A 20,061-nucleotide genomic window follows, 5' to 3' on the forward strand; every position below is an offset into this window, starting at 1 on the left:
TAAGTTGTCATGCTTTCCTAAGAAACTGTATTATTTTAGTTTCAATCTCTGTTTCTTTGAACATAAAGTTAGACATGCATAGACATCACATTTGTGAATTTTCCTTCCAAAGATGCATTTGTGCCAGTCTGTTTGTTTTTATGCAAGGGCTCACATTTACTGTTATTACAAGTAAAAAAATTACTTACTGTGACATTTACTTACCTTTTTTATATGCTCTTTTTCTTATTTGATCCTCAATTACTCCTTTGTCCATTAAAAAAAGTTAAAGTTTTAAAAATTTTTTCTGTATTTTCATGTGATAATTAGTTATATTTGGACTTTAATTATATTCTTAACATAATATAGACTTTGAATAACATTAAATTGTTTGAATAATCAAAATTTTAATTTCAACAATATAAGTATATTCTGCTCTTATACTTTTCTTTCTCAATATAACTTGTCTCAGATTGTATCTGTACACCCTGAGTGTCCATTAAAGTAAATTTGTAACTTTTTATGTGATAGCTGCCTATGAGGTCTGTAATAGCAATAGCTAAATTTGCCAGGATTGCAATAGCATTTTTTTTTTAAGGGAAAGTTTAATCACACATTATTTTAGCTTTTCTATATCTAGACATTTTTTGTTTGAGTATCATTTTTACAAGATATAGATTGTCTTCATTTCTCCAAAGTGTTTTTTTTTAGTTATTGATAGCTTAGAATGCATTCCATTAACACATTAACATTATCAATAAGAGCAATATAAAAACTATTATTTTAAAAAAAACTGGATCTGTATTAACAAATCTGTTGTATTGTCTATTGTATGAAATAACTGTATTCTTGCTTTCAACAACTAAAAATTTTGTTTGTGACCAATTCCAGGCATTTTTCAACCAAGAGTGACTTCTGAGTTTGGCAAAATAGAAATAAATATGTTTCATCAATTCTTTACTTACCTTCTAGAGAGACTACAACAAAAACAATAAATTAGCAAACAAGTGCTTCTTCACTCCTCCCTGAATTAGGAACGAAGGCCTGAAACGGAAAATGAAAATTTCAATTTTGAAGCCTTCGTCTGTGCCTGGGAGGCAGTATGGCAATCCAAAAAAATATTTACTACTTTAAAATTGTCTCTTTTGATGGTTTGCTTGGTTGATACAAACTACTTATTTACAGTGTACAGACAGTTTTTGATTAGTTTGATGTTTCCTTGAATGGTTTGAAGCTGCCAACCCTACAGTTTTGCCTTTGTTTTTATTTGAGAAGCACTGATTATTTTATAATCTCAGAGGTTATTTTTATTTAGGAGATCTATGATTTGTCCTATGAAAATATTGTTTAAAATATTTAAATTGAATTTTACACTTTTAATTTGTGTTTCTAACTGTTAGGTTTTTGTTTTAGTGGTTACGGTATGAAGTTTTTTGTTTGCTTTTAATTAATTGATGCTATCAATTTCATATAAAAGGCAAGGGCAATATTCTCTATTATGAATTACATCTTGGTTTTATGTAAAACATGTATACAATTATTTGTTTCCAAAGCGACTTTCAAGTACATATCTAAATAAAACAATAACGGAATAATTATGTAGGCATGCAGCAAGATCTACAAGTGTGATGATCTCTGACAGAAGCCTGAATAAATTGTTTGAAAAACAACCAGGTCACTATGGATGGAGCAGAATGTCGAAGGAAAATGATTGTAGACAATGAGTTTTATGGGTAACTCACAGTCATTGTGATTGTCTAGGGTTTCCATAGGTCAGTAGATTTTACTTTAGTTTCACTTTAAGCCAAGTTCATGACTGGAAGTGGAAGTGGTAAGATTGTTACTAGCATCTAGTGCCAAGAGGCTAGAAATGCGGTTGAATACCTTAAAATCTAGTCTCAGGCACCTTTGAGCAATTAACGGTATTCAACTATCTCTCCAGAAAATTGTGAAAAAAAAAGAAGAAGCACACTTTTAGAAAACATTGATTTTATATTTTCAAGGTTACTTAACTCAATCTTTGGTTTCTGTAAATCTGAAGGATTTTAAGAAGCTCCTGTAAAGTTCAGTTGATTCAAGTTAGGGTAAGTGTTAATAAAGTGAAGTCAGTTCAGTTAATCAATGATTAGAAAGTAAAGTATAGGCTAGGTGCAGTGGCTATAATCCCAGTATTTTGGGAGGCCAAAGTGGGCCGATCACAAGGTCAGGACATCAAGATCATCCTGGCTAACATGGTGAAACTTTGTCTCTACTAATAATACAAAAAAAAAAAAAAAATCAGCTGTGCATGGTGACAGGTGCCTGTAGTCCCAGGTACTCAGGAGACTGAGGCAGGAGAATGGCGTGGACCCAGGAGGTGGAGTTTGCAGTAAGCCAAGGTGGTGCCACTGCACTCCAGCCTGGGTGACAGAGCAAGACTCCATCTCTGAAAAAAAAAAAAAAAAAGAAAGTAAACTATTTCATTTTTTCTCCCCCTTTCTTTTCCATTACTTTAAAATATTTCTGTAAAACACTAACATAGCAAAATAAAACCCTAGGCACACTTTTTTTTTGGGATGCCATGGAGAACACTCAATGGCTTTTGGGATAGAACTAATCTTGAATACAACTGGAAGTCATACAGAATACAGATGTATATAAGTGCATTAGTGCACTTCATTATGCATACAGACTGGGCATAATGATTGTCATAAGACTAATATTAAATGTTTCTTATGACATAAAAGTTGCTAAGATTTTACAATAACCAAGCCAAATGGAAACTGAGATTTCAAGGATTATAGCCAGGGTTAGAGAGTTCTAGCTGTTGAGTAGAATGAAAGCTCAAGCATCTTCTAGGAGAGGCCATCACTGTTGCCATAAACAGCATGGGGATTATCTCTGCAGAAACAGGTGAAAAGGCTGATGGCAGCATGAATCTCATTCTTCCTGGATGCAGAAACATAATTTGAGATTATCTGAATGGCAGGGCTGAATGACCTGGAACTCAAACAGGGATAAATGATTCCCCTGGCTTATCACATTGTGGTAAGACAAAAATAAAACAAGAGCTGTGGCCCTTCAGTGTGCACAGACCTAGGAGCTCTCAAAGCCAGGGAGGGCTGTCACATCCTTTGCGGCTTTGGGTTTTCCAGCATCTCCAAGTTTCTGAGTTTCACTACCTTCCCCAGTATCAGCTGTGGAAGCTGCTTGCAGTAGGACTGGTCCAACTGCAGCTTTTCAATTATCTAGCAGTTCTGTTGGCAACTAAAACTTCCTGGCCTGATATAGCTGGCATGACTGACCTTGTTTAGCAGCTGGAGCACACACTTGCTCATACACCCCTCACCACTCATCCATGTTTCTCCTTGGCAGGTGATAAATCCTAGCTGTTAATGCCAGATGAGTGCAGCATGTCAGATAGTGTGTGTAGAACAACTTAGCAGGCCCGATTAAAGCTCAGGGAAAGGCACCACAGGCCACAGAGGTTTTCATCTGGCAAATTGATGCCCCTAAAATCCCATAGCAATAAAAGCAATAGCTGGTTATTTTTAAATGACTTACTTCTTTTGGTTCTTGAAATAATGACTATTCAGTGTCCTACATTTTGGTATCTTTTAACCTTTTTTGCAAATGATTATATTTGAAAATTCTTACAAAATCAAATTTGAAAGATTATTATTTGCATTGAATCACTTTATCCATCTTATGTACACTGTATTTTTTTTTAAGACAGAGTTTCAGTTTTGTCATCCAAGCTGGACTGCAATGGCATTTTCTCAGCTCACTGTACCTCCTGCCTCTGCCTCCTGTGGGGCTGAAATTACAAGCACCCACCACGGTGCCCAGCATGGCATTGGAGATCAGATTAGCATTCTCCTAGTAGGTTATGAAGCTTACTTATGAAAGAGCATTTCTAATTCCTGGACTTTGATGTTTTGTACTTATATAATTTCTTATTGAGAGTCACTTTTGCTCAGTATTATAATATGATGAGCAGCATTTCTGGCATTTTCTGCTAAATGCAATAGTAACATCCATTTTCTGTGGTTGAAATACCCTAATAAGTTTGTGTCTCATGGAATCTAAATTGTTGACATTTACTATTCTAGAGAGTTCTGAAGAAGAAATTAAAAACCACATTTTAAAATTTTGCAGACGCCAGGAGGGGTGGCTCACACCTGTAATCCAAGTACCTTTGAAGACTGAGGCAGGAGGATCATCTGAGTTTAGGAGTTGTAGACCAGCCTGGTCAATAGGGTGAAACCTCATCTTCACTAAAATTACACACATACACACATAGAAAAATCAGCTGAGCATGGTGGTGGACAGATGTAATCCCAGCTACTTGGGAGGCTGAGGCAGGAAAATTGCTTAAATCTGGGATGTGGAGGTTGCAGTGAGCTGAGATCACACCATTGCACTCCAGCCTGTATGACAAGAGCAAACCTCTGTCTTAAAAAACATGTGCAGAAATTTTATATGAGATCTCATTTTTCTCTAATTTTTGGCTATTCCAACATCCTGAAATTTTCTCTAACTTGCTGCTATTCTAACATTCTGTAATTTGTGAAAAATACCAGGGTGTCCTGCATGTACCATGGAACTTAATATAAAACAATACTAAATTAATTAAATGCAAATAATTTTTTTTCTGGATGTGAGGTTATAGTAGCTTTGAAATGTGTGCCACACTTTCTTTAAAACATTTTGTAATTACAAATCAGTGTTGTCACAAACTTCATTGAAATGCAAATGAGTAGCATATATCAATTTTTAATTGATTGAATTTCTTTTCTTTTCTTTTTAGAATGAAATCTCACGCTGTCTCTTTGGCTGGAGTGCAGTGCTGCAATCTTAGCACACTGCAACCCCCTGCCTCCCAGCTTCATGTGTTTATTCTTCCTCAGCTTCTTGAATAGCTGAGAATATAGATGCACACCACCACACCTGATTGATTTTTACCATATTGGCCATGCTTGTCTCAAGCTCCAGAACTCAAGTACTCTGCCTCCCTTGGCCTCCAAAAGTATAGGAATTACATGTGTGAATCACCATGCCTGGCCCCTGACTGAATTTCTAATTCAAAAAAAATCTGTCTTGCAAAACCTTATTTTCCATGTTATATTTTTGATGTGTTTCTTTATATGTCTCATTATTAAAGAAAATGGTATAATTTTAAAGTATTTTCTTGTAAGTGAAAATGAATTTATTTTTATTAATATGTAACTAAAATAGTAAGTATATTTAGCGTGTTTTTTTTTTTTTTTTTTTTTTTTGCTGTGTGTAAAGTTATGAGGTTGTAGAAATTTCTTTAAAAAACAAATTTGGATAATTAATTACATTACTTGATTGTACTCAGGTTATTTTCCTCAGGATTTTCTTTTGTAAGAAAATTCAAAATTTCTTCCAGATACATTGAGATGTTCAATTATGTGAAATAAACTTAAAGGTATTTTCTTTGAAAAGAAAGTTTTTGTAACCTATATTTTCTACCAATAACATGTGATTATTTTTTCTAACATACTAGAAATTATTTTTTTTCATTTTCCCTGCACCTAAAGTTCAACTGCAGTATATGACAAGCAAAGAACTGTTAACAGAGAAGGCTGTTCCAGTCTGTAAGTCACCCATTACCATCAACCCTGGTTTTGAGCTACCTGCAGCACCAGCTGTTGGCTGTGTAAAAAATCTCACAGTGATGCTAGACTATTTGACTGAAACATATTACACAGACAAAGTAAAAACTGTGAGTATTTTAAATTATAAAGCAGTTTTGTTCATTAATCATACTTTTGTTTAAAATTCTGTTGTTTCATTTAGAAAAATTAACTCATGGTTTCCTTTGTTTTGGGTCAACTAGTTTACCATTTTGTAGTCACCAGGTATATAATTAAAACCATTTAAGTAAGAGAACATTAATTTTTTAATAAGCATGTATTTCTTAACTTCTCTCCTATAGTTGGTTTTGGTACTTTACCACAGTGGGTTTTATTTACTCGTATGCGAAAAAAAAAAAAAAAACATTAATCCTTTAGGGTAACAAGAAACCTAATTTAATGCTACAAAATTTTATATTAAAAATATATTCATGAAAAAGATTTTCATAACCCAAATGTTAATGTTGCTTAATGTATTTTAATTATATTCTGAGAGGTATTTTTTAAAAAATCATAATGTGAGAACAGAACATTTGAGTGCATTTTGTTACTTTTAAATGTCCATATTAGTTAAGCAAAATGGGTGGCAATGTTGAAATCTTACACAAAACTGAAACTCAGAGTAAGTAAGTTAACAAATAATAAGGGGAAGTTTAGTTGATTTCAAGAGAAACCTGAGGGTTAAGAATATAATTAACAACAGCATTCTGTACAGATATTTAATTGGAAATATGAAATTATATTTGTTTATGTTTTTTTCTGTATGGGTATATTTTTTAGTACATTGTAGGAGTTTGTAGCTAAACTGACTTCTTGAAAGTTCAGATCTTTATGTGTTCTGTAGGATCTATGTAGACAGAAAAATTTTTTTTGAAAACACTTTTTTTGTTATTTTCTTTAACTATTGTATTGGAATAGTAAATATATGTTTAACCAAACATTATTTTTGTTAAACTATTTAGCCATTGTTTTCTTGTGATTAGTATATATTTTCAGATATATAAGAGGACATGTGATAAAAACTATGAACTTGTCACCAATAATATATTTCTGGTCCAGAGATTTTCTTTTAGGTATATGCACATCTCCAAACACTTACCTTTTTTTTTTACAGAAATGAGCATATGCAATATGCAATATGGTTAACTTTGTTTTGCACTTAGTCACACACCTGTCAATACATGAAGATCTGTTTAATTCTCTTTTGTAGCTACATAACTTGCAGTTCAATGTGCTCTAATTTATGCAATCCACTTCTAAGACGGAGTGATGTGTAAGTTGTATTCAGTTTTACAAAAAGTAGCATTTACAATTTTCATAGGTATTTTAAAGATACCATCTAATTGTCTTCTTCTCACAATAAAACTGTGAACATATATAAAGCAATTATCACTATTAGCTGAGGAAGAAAGTGATAATTATGTGAATGTTATAGTTTTTATGAGTTGGAACAATAATTTAAATGAAGTGCTCAATTAAAACTGAGAAAAACCTAATGTTCTACTTATATAATGTTCTGATGAAAGTGTATTGGATAGATTTATTTTAAGTGCAAAACTTTTTTAATATATAAAGTCATAACGATTAATGCTAAGTCTCTTTTTAACACATGAGAAGTTAATATTACATCATTGTGTATGACTTTCTAAGAAAATTGTTACAAAAGCAATGCCATTAAAAAGTGTGGACTTAAAAATTCTGTATTTAATAGTCTTTATAGTGGCTGACATTGTTGATGTAAAAGTTTAAAGTACTCTTTCAAAATGGCTATGTTAACCTTATAGAATAAATTTCACAGTCCAATTAAGAGAACAATGGAAAAAATCATTATTTTTATTGCAAAAGCATTCATTTTTCATAGCTTGTGAAGCACTCAGTGAGTAGGACTATCTGCCCCCTGTTGGACCCTGCCCACCAAAAAGATTGCTGGGACTCAGGGAAGCTGCTGCTACTTTTCACATAAATTCTGTGATCCAGCAACTATACTTGATCCTAGTCATCAGAAACAGTTTTTCTACAATTGAAAAAACAGTGATAAAGATGATGATTGTTCAAAGATGAGAAACAAAATTGTAAGGTAAGTTTTAATTATTATTTTTTTAATATTCTGATAGTACTGTTGTTCTTCCTGAGATTAGTGTACTTTAATGAGACTTTTATCAGGACTGCATTTTGATGATACGGCTAGAATATGTATGATACTATGACTGGCATATTTATTGTGCTCACTATCTAGTAACTTGAAATTTTAGTGAATAATAATTATCACTTTTTGTTTGTTTGTTTTCAAACCATGGTAGATGTAATCACATTTGTATGACCTGGTAAATGAAATTCAGCTTTCGAATAATGAGATTTTTTTTTTTTTAAGACGAAGTCTCATTCTGACACCCAGGCTGGAGTGCAGTGATGCAATCTCAGCTCACTGCAAGCTCTGCCTCCTGGCTTCATGCCATTCTCCTGCCTAAGCATCCCAAGTAGCTGGGACTACAGGCGCCCACTATCAAACCTGGCTATATTCTTTTTCAATTTTTAGTAGGGATGGGGTTTCACTGTGAGCCAGGGTGGTCTCCTGACTTCTTGATCCACCTGTCTCAGCCTCCCAAAGCACTGGGATTACAGGCATGAGCCACCATGACAGGGCTTTTATTTTTAATAATTATATTCACATTTTTTTTTAAAGTAGGCATTTTTTTTTTTTTTTTTTTTTTTTTTTTTTTTTACTGTTGTTCTGTCTGTGTCATATAAGCTGTGCTTATTTTTTGGATTATCTGAATATTTTTCTCAAATTAAGGTTTTTTCTGCAAAGGAAAAAAATTGTTTTTGAGATAATGCTACATGGACCTGTTGGCAACATGATATAACTATTAAAATCAGGCTGCTAAGAGTATAAAAGCATCTGGTTGAAAATAAAAAGTATCTGATTGAAAATAAAGCAGAAAAAAAGTTAGGTTTTAGTGGCAGTTTGCATATTTAAGATATAGCTATTAAGTAAGTGAACCCAGGAAACTTTAATTTTGGAAACATTTGTACTCAAGTAATTTATCATTCCGTTACTTTTTTGCATAGATATTGACAGAAACTAAATAAAGAAATTAGAATACTTTAACTGTAGTAAATAATTCTTAAATTTCTGTTTATCTTCCTCAGTGATCAGAAATAGTTTGGTTTTCAAATAGCATCTCAGCACTTATCATCAATGGAGATTAAAACACAAACTTTCCTCTGCCTTTCTAGATCTGATACATCACACCATGCAGTCATTGCAACCTTGGCAGTGTTTCTTTTATTAGAATCTCCATATGGGATGTTCACTAACACTTGATTAACAGCCACTAACAAACAGCAACAACAAAAAAGTAAAATTCAAGTCCTGGTATTGTAGTTGGTTTTACCCCTAGGGTTTTGAATTTAAAACAGATAGTGATGGTTAATTATACTGACAAAAAGTGAATGAGGCACACAGAATATAAAATTCTAATAAAGTCTCCATCTTTGCTCTTGGTTGCTTATGCTTTATGTTTTCTTAGCACTTCACTGTGGCGTGCATGTCTGCCTAGCTAATTTTTCTATGCGATGAACTTCATCAGGGCATATACTGGATATTGTTTATTTTTGTATCAATAACCTCAGGTGTAGAGAAAAACATATAGAAACATGATAGATATGTGTAAAATAACATTATTTTTCTCTGTAGCTACAAGGAAATTATGACCTTTGGAGCTCCTGTGTATGTTCTCATTCCTTCCACAACTAGTTTAACAGCCATATTTGTTGTGTGGTAATAATTTCAAATACATCACATAAATTATATCATGAAATCTGTAAAAATACATTATACTCACAAGAGGACACTGAATTCTAGGGGAACAAACTATCTTATTCCTCATAAGTTATTTATCTCAGAGCACATAGCCATCAGTGTCTGTGTCAGTAATGTTTTCTGATTTGCAACAAATAAGAGACTTTAACATACACAGATTCTGCAAACAGATTTCTGCAAACATATATTAAGATGTTTGAAAACAAAAACAAATCAATACGACCATAAAATATAACAAATTTAAAGCCGTTGGAGTATATTATCTGCTTACAGAGCATTTACATTTTATTAAATATTTATGTAGGGGAAAAGTAAACTACACAGGAGGAGAGGTATGAATTATATTTACATACTCCATTATTGTAAATCAGAGCTTGAGCAGACACAAATTATAGTATTTAAGAGGCTCCTGGAGCCAATCCCCTATAAATCAAAGGATTGCTATATGTAAATATTTTAAGCTTTGGTAAGAAAATATTGCTTAAGTTTGTGATGGCATAATCACCCTAATGATGTTAATTATTATTTACTTATCTTTTTATAAATAAATTTAAAAGGGTATAAACCTTAAAATTATTATTAAATTGTTTTAATGTTTGCTCAGGGAATGTGAACATTTTACATGTTCTCTGTTTATGGTATGTTAACATAATTAAGCACTTTCCATTTACATAATTTTTTTTTCTTTTTTTTGGCCAACAGAAATGATTTGAGTATGAATAAAAAGGTGCATTTACATTCAGTGATTATTTTGAATTTCCTTGGGAGTTGGATATGGGACCTTACACAGAAGCAGACATTGCAAAGCTGGAAGAGAATACTGTCAAATCAGAAAATCAGTTGATTTAACAGAAAGAGTAACCTGAAAATAAAACTACAAAGATCACAAAATGCAGACTTTTAAGTGTGCCTGTATACTGTGGTCAAGCAAGCAGTAGGCATTATTGTTCTTATATTATTCAAAAAATGGTAGGATGATAACTGAGATTCCTGGTATAAATTTGATGATGAAGATTTAACAGGATTTAAAATGGATGATGATAGAGAAATTTTATCGAAGGCCTTTTCTGCATCTATTGAGATAATCATGTGGTTTTTGTCTTTGGTTCTGTTTATATGATGGTTTGCATTTATTGATTTCTGCATATTGAACCAGCTTTGCATCCCAGGGATGAAGCCCACTTGATCATGATGGGTAGGTTTTTGATATGCTGCTGGATTCGGTTTGCCAATATTTTATTCAGGATTTTTGCATCGCTATTCATCAGGGATATTGGTCTGAAATTCTCTTTTTTGTACATATGTCTCTGCTAGGATTTGGTATCAGGATGATGCTGGCTTCATAAAATGAGTTGGGGAGGATTCTCTCTTTTTCTATTGATTGGAATAGTTTCAGAAGGAATGGTACCAACTCCTCTTTGTGCCTCTGGTAGAATTCGGCTAAGAATCCATCTGGTCCTGGACTTTTTTTGGTTGATAGGCTATTAACTGCTACTTCAATTTCAGAGCCTGTTATTGGTCTATTCAGGAATTCAACTTCTTCCTGCTTTAGTTTTGGGAGTGTGTATGTGTCCAGGAATTTATCCATTTCTTCTAGATTTTCTAGTTCTTTGGTGTAGAGGTGTTTAAAGTATTCTCTGAAAATACTTAAATGTTAGACCTAAAACCATAAAAACCCTAGAAGAAAACCTAGGCAATACAAGACATAAGCATGGACAAGGACTTCATGTCTAAAACACCAAAAGCAGTGGAAACAAATGCCAAAATTGACAAATGGGTTCTGATTAAACTAAGGAGCTTCTGCACAGACAAAGAAATTACCATCAGAGTGAACAGGCAACCTATAGAATGGAAGAAAATTTTTGCAATCTCCTCATCTGACAAAGGGCTAATATACAGAATATACAAAGAAATTAAACAAATTTACAAGAAAAAATCAAACAACCCCATCGAAAAGTGGGCAAAGGATATAAACAGATGCTTCTCAAAAGAAAACATTTATGCAGCAAAAAGACACATGGAAAAATGCTCATTATCACTGGCCATTAGACAAATGCAAATCAAAACCACAATGACAGACCATCTCACACCAGTTAGAATGGTGATTATTAAAAGTCAGGAAACAACAGTTGTTGGAGTGGATGTGGAGAAATAGAAAAACTGTTACACTGTTGGTGGGACTGTAAACTAGTTCAACCATTGTGGAAGACAGTGTGGTGACTCCTCAAGGGTCTAGAACTTTAAATATCATTTGACCCAGCCATCCCATTACTGGATATATACACAAAGGATTATAAATCATGCTGCTATAAAGACATATGCACACGTATGTTTATTGTGGCACTATTCACAGTAGTGAAGTCTTGGAACCAACCCAAATGTCCATCAATGATAGACTGGATTAAGAATATGTGGCACATATATACCATGGAATACTTATGCAGCCATAAAAATGATGAGTTCATGTCCTTTGTAGGGACATGGATGAAGCTGGAAACCATCATTATGAGCAAACTATAGCCAAGGACAGAAAACCAAACACCACATGTTCTCACTCATAGGTGGGAATTGAACAATGAGAACACTTGGACACAGGATGGGGAACATCACAAAATGAGGCCTGTCATGGGATGGGGGGAGTGGGGAGTAGGGAGGGATAACATTAAGAGATATACCTAATATAAATGAGGAGTTAATGGGTGCAGCACACCAACATGGCACATATATACACATGTAACAAACCTGCACATTGTGCACATGTAATCTAGAACTTTAAGTGTAATGATAAAAAAAAGAAATTTTAAAAATTAGTGTTTTGATGGAGAGTACATGAATGTATTTGATCACACGCTGAAGTGCATGTCATATAGACAGCAGAAGAGGTGATAAAATGCTTACATAGTTTTGAAATAATAAACAAATGGACATGATTGATGAAGAAGATGAGATGATAAGACATATATTATGGCTAACTTTTGCAAGACCATATCATATCATCATGTCACCTGCCTTTGAGAAAAGTGTATGGTAAAAAAAAAAAAAAAAATGACATTTATTCCTAAGTGAAAGCAATAAAGTTGAGTATTTGCAGTTTGTGAAAGAACTGCTTACTTGTAATGGTGTTTATTTAAACCCTGCTCATGCTAAGCTTTTAGATTAGCTTCTTAGTAATAAAAATAATGTGTGCTTGGCTTCTACGATTCTTTACAAGGCATCAACATGTTTTTAATACTTTTCTTCAGTCTTCTTTTTGCTTTTTTCATAGAATCATTAGCCTTAATTTATGTGACTGTGTTGCGTTTCTGGTTTAGTTATTTTAAATTAAAAAATTTAAGATATCTTTACCTCAGAATAGTGGACATTAATGCATGGATATATGAAAAGCATTTATTTATTATACCAGTTATTATTTTTTACTCAAGCATTAGTTTAAAATGTGGGTTAGTGAAGTGGTAAGATCATCAGTAAAATCTAGTGTTAACTAATAAGAATTATGTTAAGAAAGAGCTTTAAAATACAACTGTTTTTGACTGTATAGGTACTTTTTATTCAAAGAGCAGAATTATTTTTCTGCCTGAATCAAAATAAATTACTATGATTAGTACACAGATTGCTGCTATATTCCTCATTATCACTGTATTTTACATTTTAAAAAACTAATTTGTGTTCCTCCCAGTGACTGGTATATGTCTTTGGATTTTACTCATAGGGAATTGTAATTGGTTTGGTTGTCTATTATACTGCTTTACATTTTCCTAACCATAAAAATATTATTTCAAATTTTAAATACATTAAACATTTTTGCAGTAATTGTGAGAGAATTCTTCATAAACTTAAAATTGTCTAATCTAAGTGTGTGTTTATTATTTCAAAATTGGTTCTTACTCCAATAACTTTGTATTGCACCTTTTTCCAGTGTATCATTAAGTATGAAGCTTTACCTTTACTAAATAAAATATTAAGTAATAATTAAAAAGATAATAACATATTTTAGCTGAGGTTTTCTTGCTCATATTAATAATTCCAATAATTTGGAAGGCCAAGGCATAAAGATCGCTTGAGGCTAAGAATTTTGAACCTGGTTTGGCAAAATAACGAAACACAATCTCTACGAAAGTTTTTACAAATCAGGAAGATATGGTAGCTCACACCAGTAACCTTAGCAATCTATAAGTCCATGGTGGGTGGATCACTTCAGGCCAATAAATTGAGGCTGGCCTGAACAATATAGCAGGATTCTGTCTATAAAAATTATTAAAATAATTAAAGAAATTGAATAATTATCTGAGCCTGCTGGCCTTTTCCTGGAGAACCAGCAAACTGGGAGACTGAAGCTACAAGAACATGCGTATCACAGGCTGCCCCTAAGGAGATCAGACAGATACCTGATTCTTTTACGTAGCTAAGTGGATACAGCCTACTTTACGTTTATCTTTTTCATGTAAAAATGCTTATTTTCTTGCCTTTTTATGACTATAGGTAGGCTTGTTGTTTGGAGTCAGAAGACAGCTTTAGCTGAGCCATCTCCCCCTGAAAACACAAGGCATTCTTCCTCCCTACACAGTCACCCATCTTAGCAACCCAAAATGCTCAGCCAGAATTTGACTTAGATTTTCCTATATTTAATGTGATTTTGTCTTCTTATTCTCCCATTAACGATCTCTTTTCTCCACACTCATGTCCCATCTTTTGCTACTGTTAGTAATCATTCAACCCCTCCCATCACAAAAGAAGCGTATACTCCCTTCAGATAGAGCAACATGAAAATTCTCCAGAAAAGTAAAAAATTAAAAAATATATATATTTTAATTTTGCACTTTTTTTAATTTAAAAAACGGTCAAAATTCAGGAACCATATGCATCTGGTAGGAGACGGGTTTTATCTTCACAAAGAATTTACTGATGTGAACATTTTTGTTACATAATATTAGTAGAAAAATATCTGAATTAAACAAGAACAAAAAACCGCAAAACCTGGGGTGAAGCCCTGCTGCTGTCCCGGGCCGGGCCCGCTGCCCTGGACTCAGCGGCTGCCCACTCTGCTGCGTTGCTGGGCCAGACCCGGGGACAGTCCACCCCAACCCCGCAGTCGGGGCTCGCATTGGCCGCCTGGAGCCACTAAAGCGAGGCGGTGGCCGACCTCTAGGACGACCACAACTTCTTCAAGATGGTGGAGGGCTTCTTCAATTGCGGCGCCAGCATCGTGGAGGACAACCTGGTGGAGGACATGAGGACCTGGGAGAGCGAGAAGCAGAAGGAGAACAGGCTGTGCGGCATCCTGTGGATAATCAAGCCCTGCAACCATGTGCTGAGTCTCTCCTTCCGCATCGGGCAAGACACGGCTCCTGGGAGGTCATCTAAGGTTACCCGGCCCAGCACAGCCAGCACCGCATGCCCTGCAAGGGAAGTGTCCATTACAGCACTGATGTGAGTGTAGATGAAGTAAAAGCTTTGGCTTCTCTGATGACACACAAGTGTGCGGTGGTTGATGTGCCATTTGGGGGTGCTAAAGTTGGTGTTAAGATCAATCCCAAGAACTATACTAGTAATGAATTGGAAAAGATCACAGGGAGCTTCACCATGGAGCTGGCAAAGAAGGACTTTATTGGTCGTGGCATTGATGTGCCTGCTCCAGACCTGAGCACAGGTGAGAGGGAGATGTCCTGGATCACTGATGCCTATGCCAGTACCATAGAACACTATGACATTAATACACAAGCTCATGTTACTGGTAAACCCATCAGCCAAGGGGTAATCCATGGACGCATCTCTGCTACTGGCCATGGTGTCTTCCATGGGATTGAAAACATCATCAATGAAGCTTCTTACATGAGCATTTTAGGAATGACACCAGGGTTTGGAGATAAAACATTTGTCGTTCAGGGATTTGGTAATCTGGGCCTACACTCTATGAGATATTTACATCGGTTTGGTGCTAAATGTATTGATGTTGGTGAGTCTGAAGGGAGTATATGGAATCCAGGTGGTATTTACCCAAAGGAAGTGGAAGACTTCAAATTGCAACGTGGGTCCATTCTGGGCTTCCCCAAGGCAAAGCCCTGTGAAGGAAGCATCTTGGCAGCCAACTGTGACATACTGATCCCAGCTGCCAGTGAGAAGCAGTTGACCAAATCCAATGAACCCAGAGTCAAAGGCAATATCATTGCTGAAGGTGCCAAGGGGCCAACAACTCCAGAAGCTGACAAGATCTTCCTGGAGGGAAACATAATTGTTATTCCAGATCTCTACTTGAATGCTGGAGGAATGACAGTATCTTACTTTGAGTGGCTGAAGAATCTAAATCATGTCAGCTGTAGCCGTTTGACTTTCAAATATGAAAGGGATTCTAACTACCACTTGCTTAAGTCTGTTCAAGAGAGTTTAGAAAGACAATTTGGAAAGCATGGTGGAACTATTCCCATTGTACCCACGGCAGAGTTCCAAGACAGGACACCGGGTGCATCTGAGAAAGACATCAAGCACTCTGGCTTGGTGTACACAATGGAGCGTTTTGCGAGGCAAATCATGTACACAGACAGGAAGTATAACCTTGGATTGGACCTGAGAACAGCTGCTTATGTCAATACCATTGAGAAAGTCTTCAAAGTGTACAATGAAGCTGGTGTGACCTTCACATAGATGGATCATGGCTGACTTCCTCACTATCCTCTTCACATGTAACTTCTGCAGACTTATCACAAGTTTACATGCAACTACAGAAATCCCTTTCTCTCCTGACTCATTAATAATGGATACCATTCTCAACAATCAATCCAAATCAGCCCGTTAAGGAGAAATAAGTTAAGGTTAGAGGATCATGTACAAGCTGAGTGTGAAAGTAGAAGTCACCTACACCAGAGAGCCATTTTGGTATTTTGCCTTCAAATAAAAAGCCTCCTCCATCTGGCTGTGCAGTCTTGCTCCGTGGCTTTTCTCAACACAATCAGTGCTAGTGCTGGGGAAGGGAGAGTCAAGAGCAGTCAGTTGCTTACTTATTTTGCTCTGGATGAGTCTGGGACATGCTGTAACTTTAACACATTTAAGAAGTAGGTTTGTGGCCTTTTCAAAAGGTGGCATGGTCGTCAAGTGAATTCTTAGTATTTTATATCAGCAAAATAACTCAATTCTGCAGGTTGCAAACAAATACAAAAGCTGTTTCTGTTTATGAATTTTATTATTTTAGAATAGAATAAGTACACGCTGCTGTAATAAAATTGTCTTTAATCACTTAACAAGCCTAACCTTGACTCAAATAGTGAATGCCTATAAAAATAATAAATGAAAAAAACTAGTATTTTTATATCATAAAACAATATTATTTATAGCTTATCATTCATGTATTGTTGTCCAGCAAACATTAAAAGCCCTGTGGATAATTAAGTTTTCTTCATAACATGCAAAATGTTGGAGGCTATTTTCGTTAAAACAGTCAGAATTTGCTTACTATAATTAAGACACATAGTCCAAAGAATGCAGGAAACTTTTTATCATGTTAACTAATTGTTCTCTTTTGAAGATCTATGGTGACTAAACTATAATTCAAGTAGAGTGTCCCAGAAAAAAAAACACTTTGGCTCCCTGTTTGGAGTCTGGCAGCCTCTGAGCATTGCCAATGACCCCTACTCACCTGACTTTGTATCCTCTCCTTTTAGAGGCTTTCCATTCTGCACCCAGCTTCCCTAACAGAGAGCTGAAAACAACCTTGGGTTGAGTGTTTCATTTGGGAGTTATTTTGCCATGGCCTTTTGAACAGTAGTGTTCCCATGAAGTGCTAGATAATACATGTGCAAGAATCAGCTTTTTTTTTTTTTAAACTATAACACCTTTCAGAAATTTCTAACTACTTTGTAACTGCATGGCTTAAAGTGTTGATAAAAGCAGTTATTTAAAGTCTACGTTTTCCAAAAAAAAAAAAAAAAAAAACCCAAAACCTAAAGGATATTAAACCAAGACAATCTTCTTACAATGACACCTCTTTCCAGTATGAGAGAACTACCTCCTACGATATGAGAAATATCTATATTTTATTTCTTTCTTCTACACGCATTCAACACTTATCAATGCCAGAGTTGAAATTTTAATATGTCAAATTTCAACCATAAAGATATAAAAAGTCTTACTGCTAATGCAGCATTGTTATTTTATTCAATATTAATATTACATTATAAATTCAAATCCTGCTTAATAATGATAACAGTTATTTGCAGGACACAAAGATTATTCCTTACAAAATCGTTTTTATAGAGATTATGTTCTTGGAGCCAAATAAAAATTTTACTGCTTAGACAAACGTACATACTTACTTTTCTTACATTTTCTTGTTGTTATTATTTTTATTGTTATTATTATTTATTTACATCTCCTATTCTTTGGGATCTCCTTACAAGTAAATCACCTTCATTTAAAATCTCTTTTGTTGTTAAGGTTTGTCAGATATTTACAGACATACCAAATAAAATCATTATTTATTTTTCTGATATGACTGAAAAAGGTTTTGAAGAGATATGCATATAAATAACTTTTTATTCTGAAACATAATTTGTTAGTTTTATTCGCAATTGTTCTCCCCTTGATTTATCAAGGTAAGTTTCACATAATGAAAAATTACATATGAGTATACAATTCAATGGAATTTAATATGTTTATGATGTTGTACAATCATCATCTATCTTTAGTTCCTAAATGTTTCTATTGCCCAGCAGGAAACTCCATACCTACTAAACAGTTCTTTTTATTTCCCAGCCTCTGATAACCAGTAACCTACTTTTTTCTCTATGGCTGTCTTTTTACCACATTGGTTTTGCACTGCAACAGTTTTCAATCCGACATGCCAAAGTCATAGAGGTTTTAAAATCGTTCATTGTTGTTTTCCTTTTCTTTTTTCTTTTTTTTTTTTTTTTTTCATTTTGCAATTACCAGGACCTATTCTCCTCTCACCAATCTAATAAGAATGTCCGTGTCAGGGAGAGAATTACATTTATTTCAGGGATTGAGGACATTATTTTCTTATTTATTTAAATGCTGCTACAGGGATATGATTTTGCAGCCTACAATGTGTAAGTGAGCAGTCTATATTTTATTTTCACTGGATACGTTTCTCAGACTGGGAAGGAAACACTTTTGGCCAGATTTTTGTTGATTGCTAGGAGACTAAAGTCCTCTTGTGATGTCTTTGCTATTCAGCTTGACATATACTAGAGTGATGCTTTAGATTGCCTTACCTGCATAGACCTTCTGAAGCTGCGTTTGAAGCTTCAGTCTTGAAAACTATACAGGCTGGAAGAGTATCTAAAGAAATATTTATTTGAGATGGCACATGTTTCTTCAGAAACTCAAGTTGTTTCTCCCAGAGATGAATTAGTTGATTCAGAAGCCTCTGCTAGATCTCCACTGTGTAAATACACATTCCTTGGGGACTCAGACTTAAGGTCAATGATTGAAGAAAATGCTGTTTAGGTTTTTTCACAAGAATCCTTGTTAAAATGGCCATGTGACACAGTGTGTGTTTCTGAGCCAGATAAAGGTAATGATTTTTTTTTCTGTGATCTTCCCCAGGAAATATCAGAAAATATTTGAGAGTGACCAATTCAAGTCTATTCTATGGGATGAGAATGGAACTTGCAGAGTGATTAATGAAGAACTCGTCAAGAAAGAAATTTTGGATAGAAAGACTCCTTACAGAATATTTCAAGATGACAGAATCAAAAGATTTGTTTGACAGGTCAGCCTTTATGGATTTAGTAAAATTTGACAGAATTTTCAAAGATCTGCCTTTGTAGCCACCTTTCTTGCAGAAGAGAATGAATCCGTTGTCTTAAGCAAGATATTTAACATATTTCAGTTACCACCTTACATAGAGTATATATGTAATTTTACTTTGTACATCAGTAAATATGTTAATACATGCAGTAAGGCCAGATTTTGAAAATTATATAAAATACTAAGGTAAATTTTTTTTTAATTTTTTGAAATTATTGAGTTCAGCTTGAGCTTTAACCTTCCAGCATTTTAAGAAATTTTGCTAACAACTTTGAATCTTACCAGTGAAATCAAAATAAATCTACCAAAGCCACTTAATGCAATGTTACTATTAATATATAACATGTTTTCACTTGAGGCCTTAACAACTTTAGTGCTTTTTTCCCAAAAGCACTTTCTTAAAAATAGTAAACCAAGTTCATGAATTATTTGATGATATTAAGTTTGTGTGATGAAACAGAAATCTGATATTTTAAGTGTTTGTTATTGTCACTTGTCTCAACAAATTGCAACAGATCAGCATGCTATTTTAAATCAGTTGACCACTATTCATATGCACTCTCATAGCACTTGCATCCAAGCAAGTGGCCACATTGTGAATTTCATTACAACCACAACTTCTCAATACCACAACCTATCTCCCTTGCAAAACGGTTTTCTGGAGCTGATAGTGGAACCATCTGCTCTTCCAACAAGATATCCTGTGGTATTAGTCAACGAGGCTCCACATCCTAACCTGCTACCAGTAGGCAAACCATGGTTGCAAATGCCTACGATACCTGATACATCAGCTGTCCCTCATTCCAGGCTAGATCTTCAACCATCAGAACTGGACAAATATCACCCTAATTACAAATGATC

General features: G+C 34.5%; 1 protein-coding gene and 1 pseudogene across 1 annotated transcript; both read left to right on the top strand.

The window, feature by feature from the left end:
* The first annotated feature begins 14,593 nt into the window (after positions 1–14,593).
* Positions 14,594–16,080, top strand: LOC129025862 (glutamate dehydrogenase 1, mitochondrial-like). Its single transcript, XM_054473427.1, is given in 2 exon segments — positions 14,594–14,777; positions 14,780–16,080. Coding segments are annotated over 2 exon segments (1,470 nt in total). The 5' UTR covers positions 14,594–14,608.
* Positions 16,081–18,886: 2,806 nt separating this feature from the next.
* LOC134739083 (heat shock transcription factor, Y-linked-like) lies at positions 18,887–20,059 on the top strand (annotated as a pseudogene).
* Positions 20,060–20,061: the final 2 nt, after the last annotated feature.

Source organism: Pongo pygmaeus, chromosome Y, assembly GCF_028885625.2.
Source record: "Pongo pygmaeus isolate AG05252 chromosome Y, NHGRI_mPonPyg2-v2.0_pri, whole genome shotgun sequence".
Taxonomy (NCBI): Eukaryota; Metazoa; Chordata; class Mammalia; order Primates; family Hominidae; genus Pongo; species Pongo pygmaeus.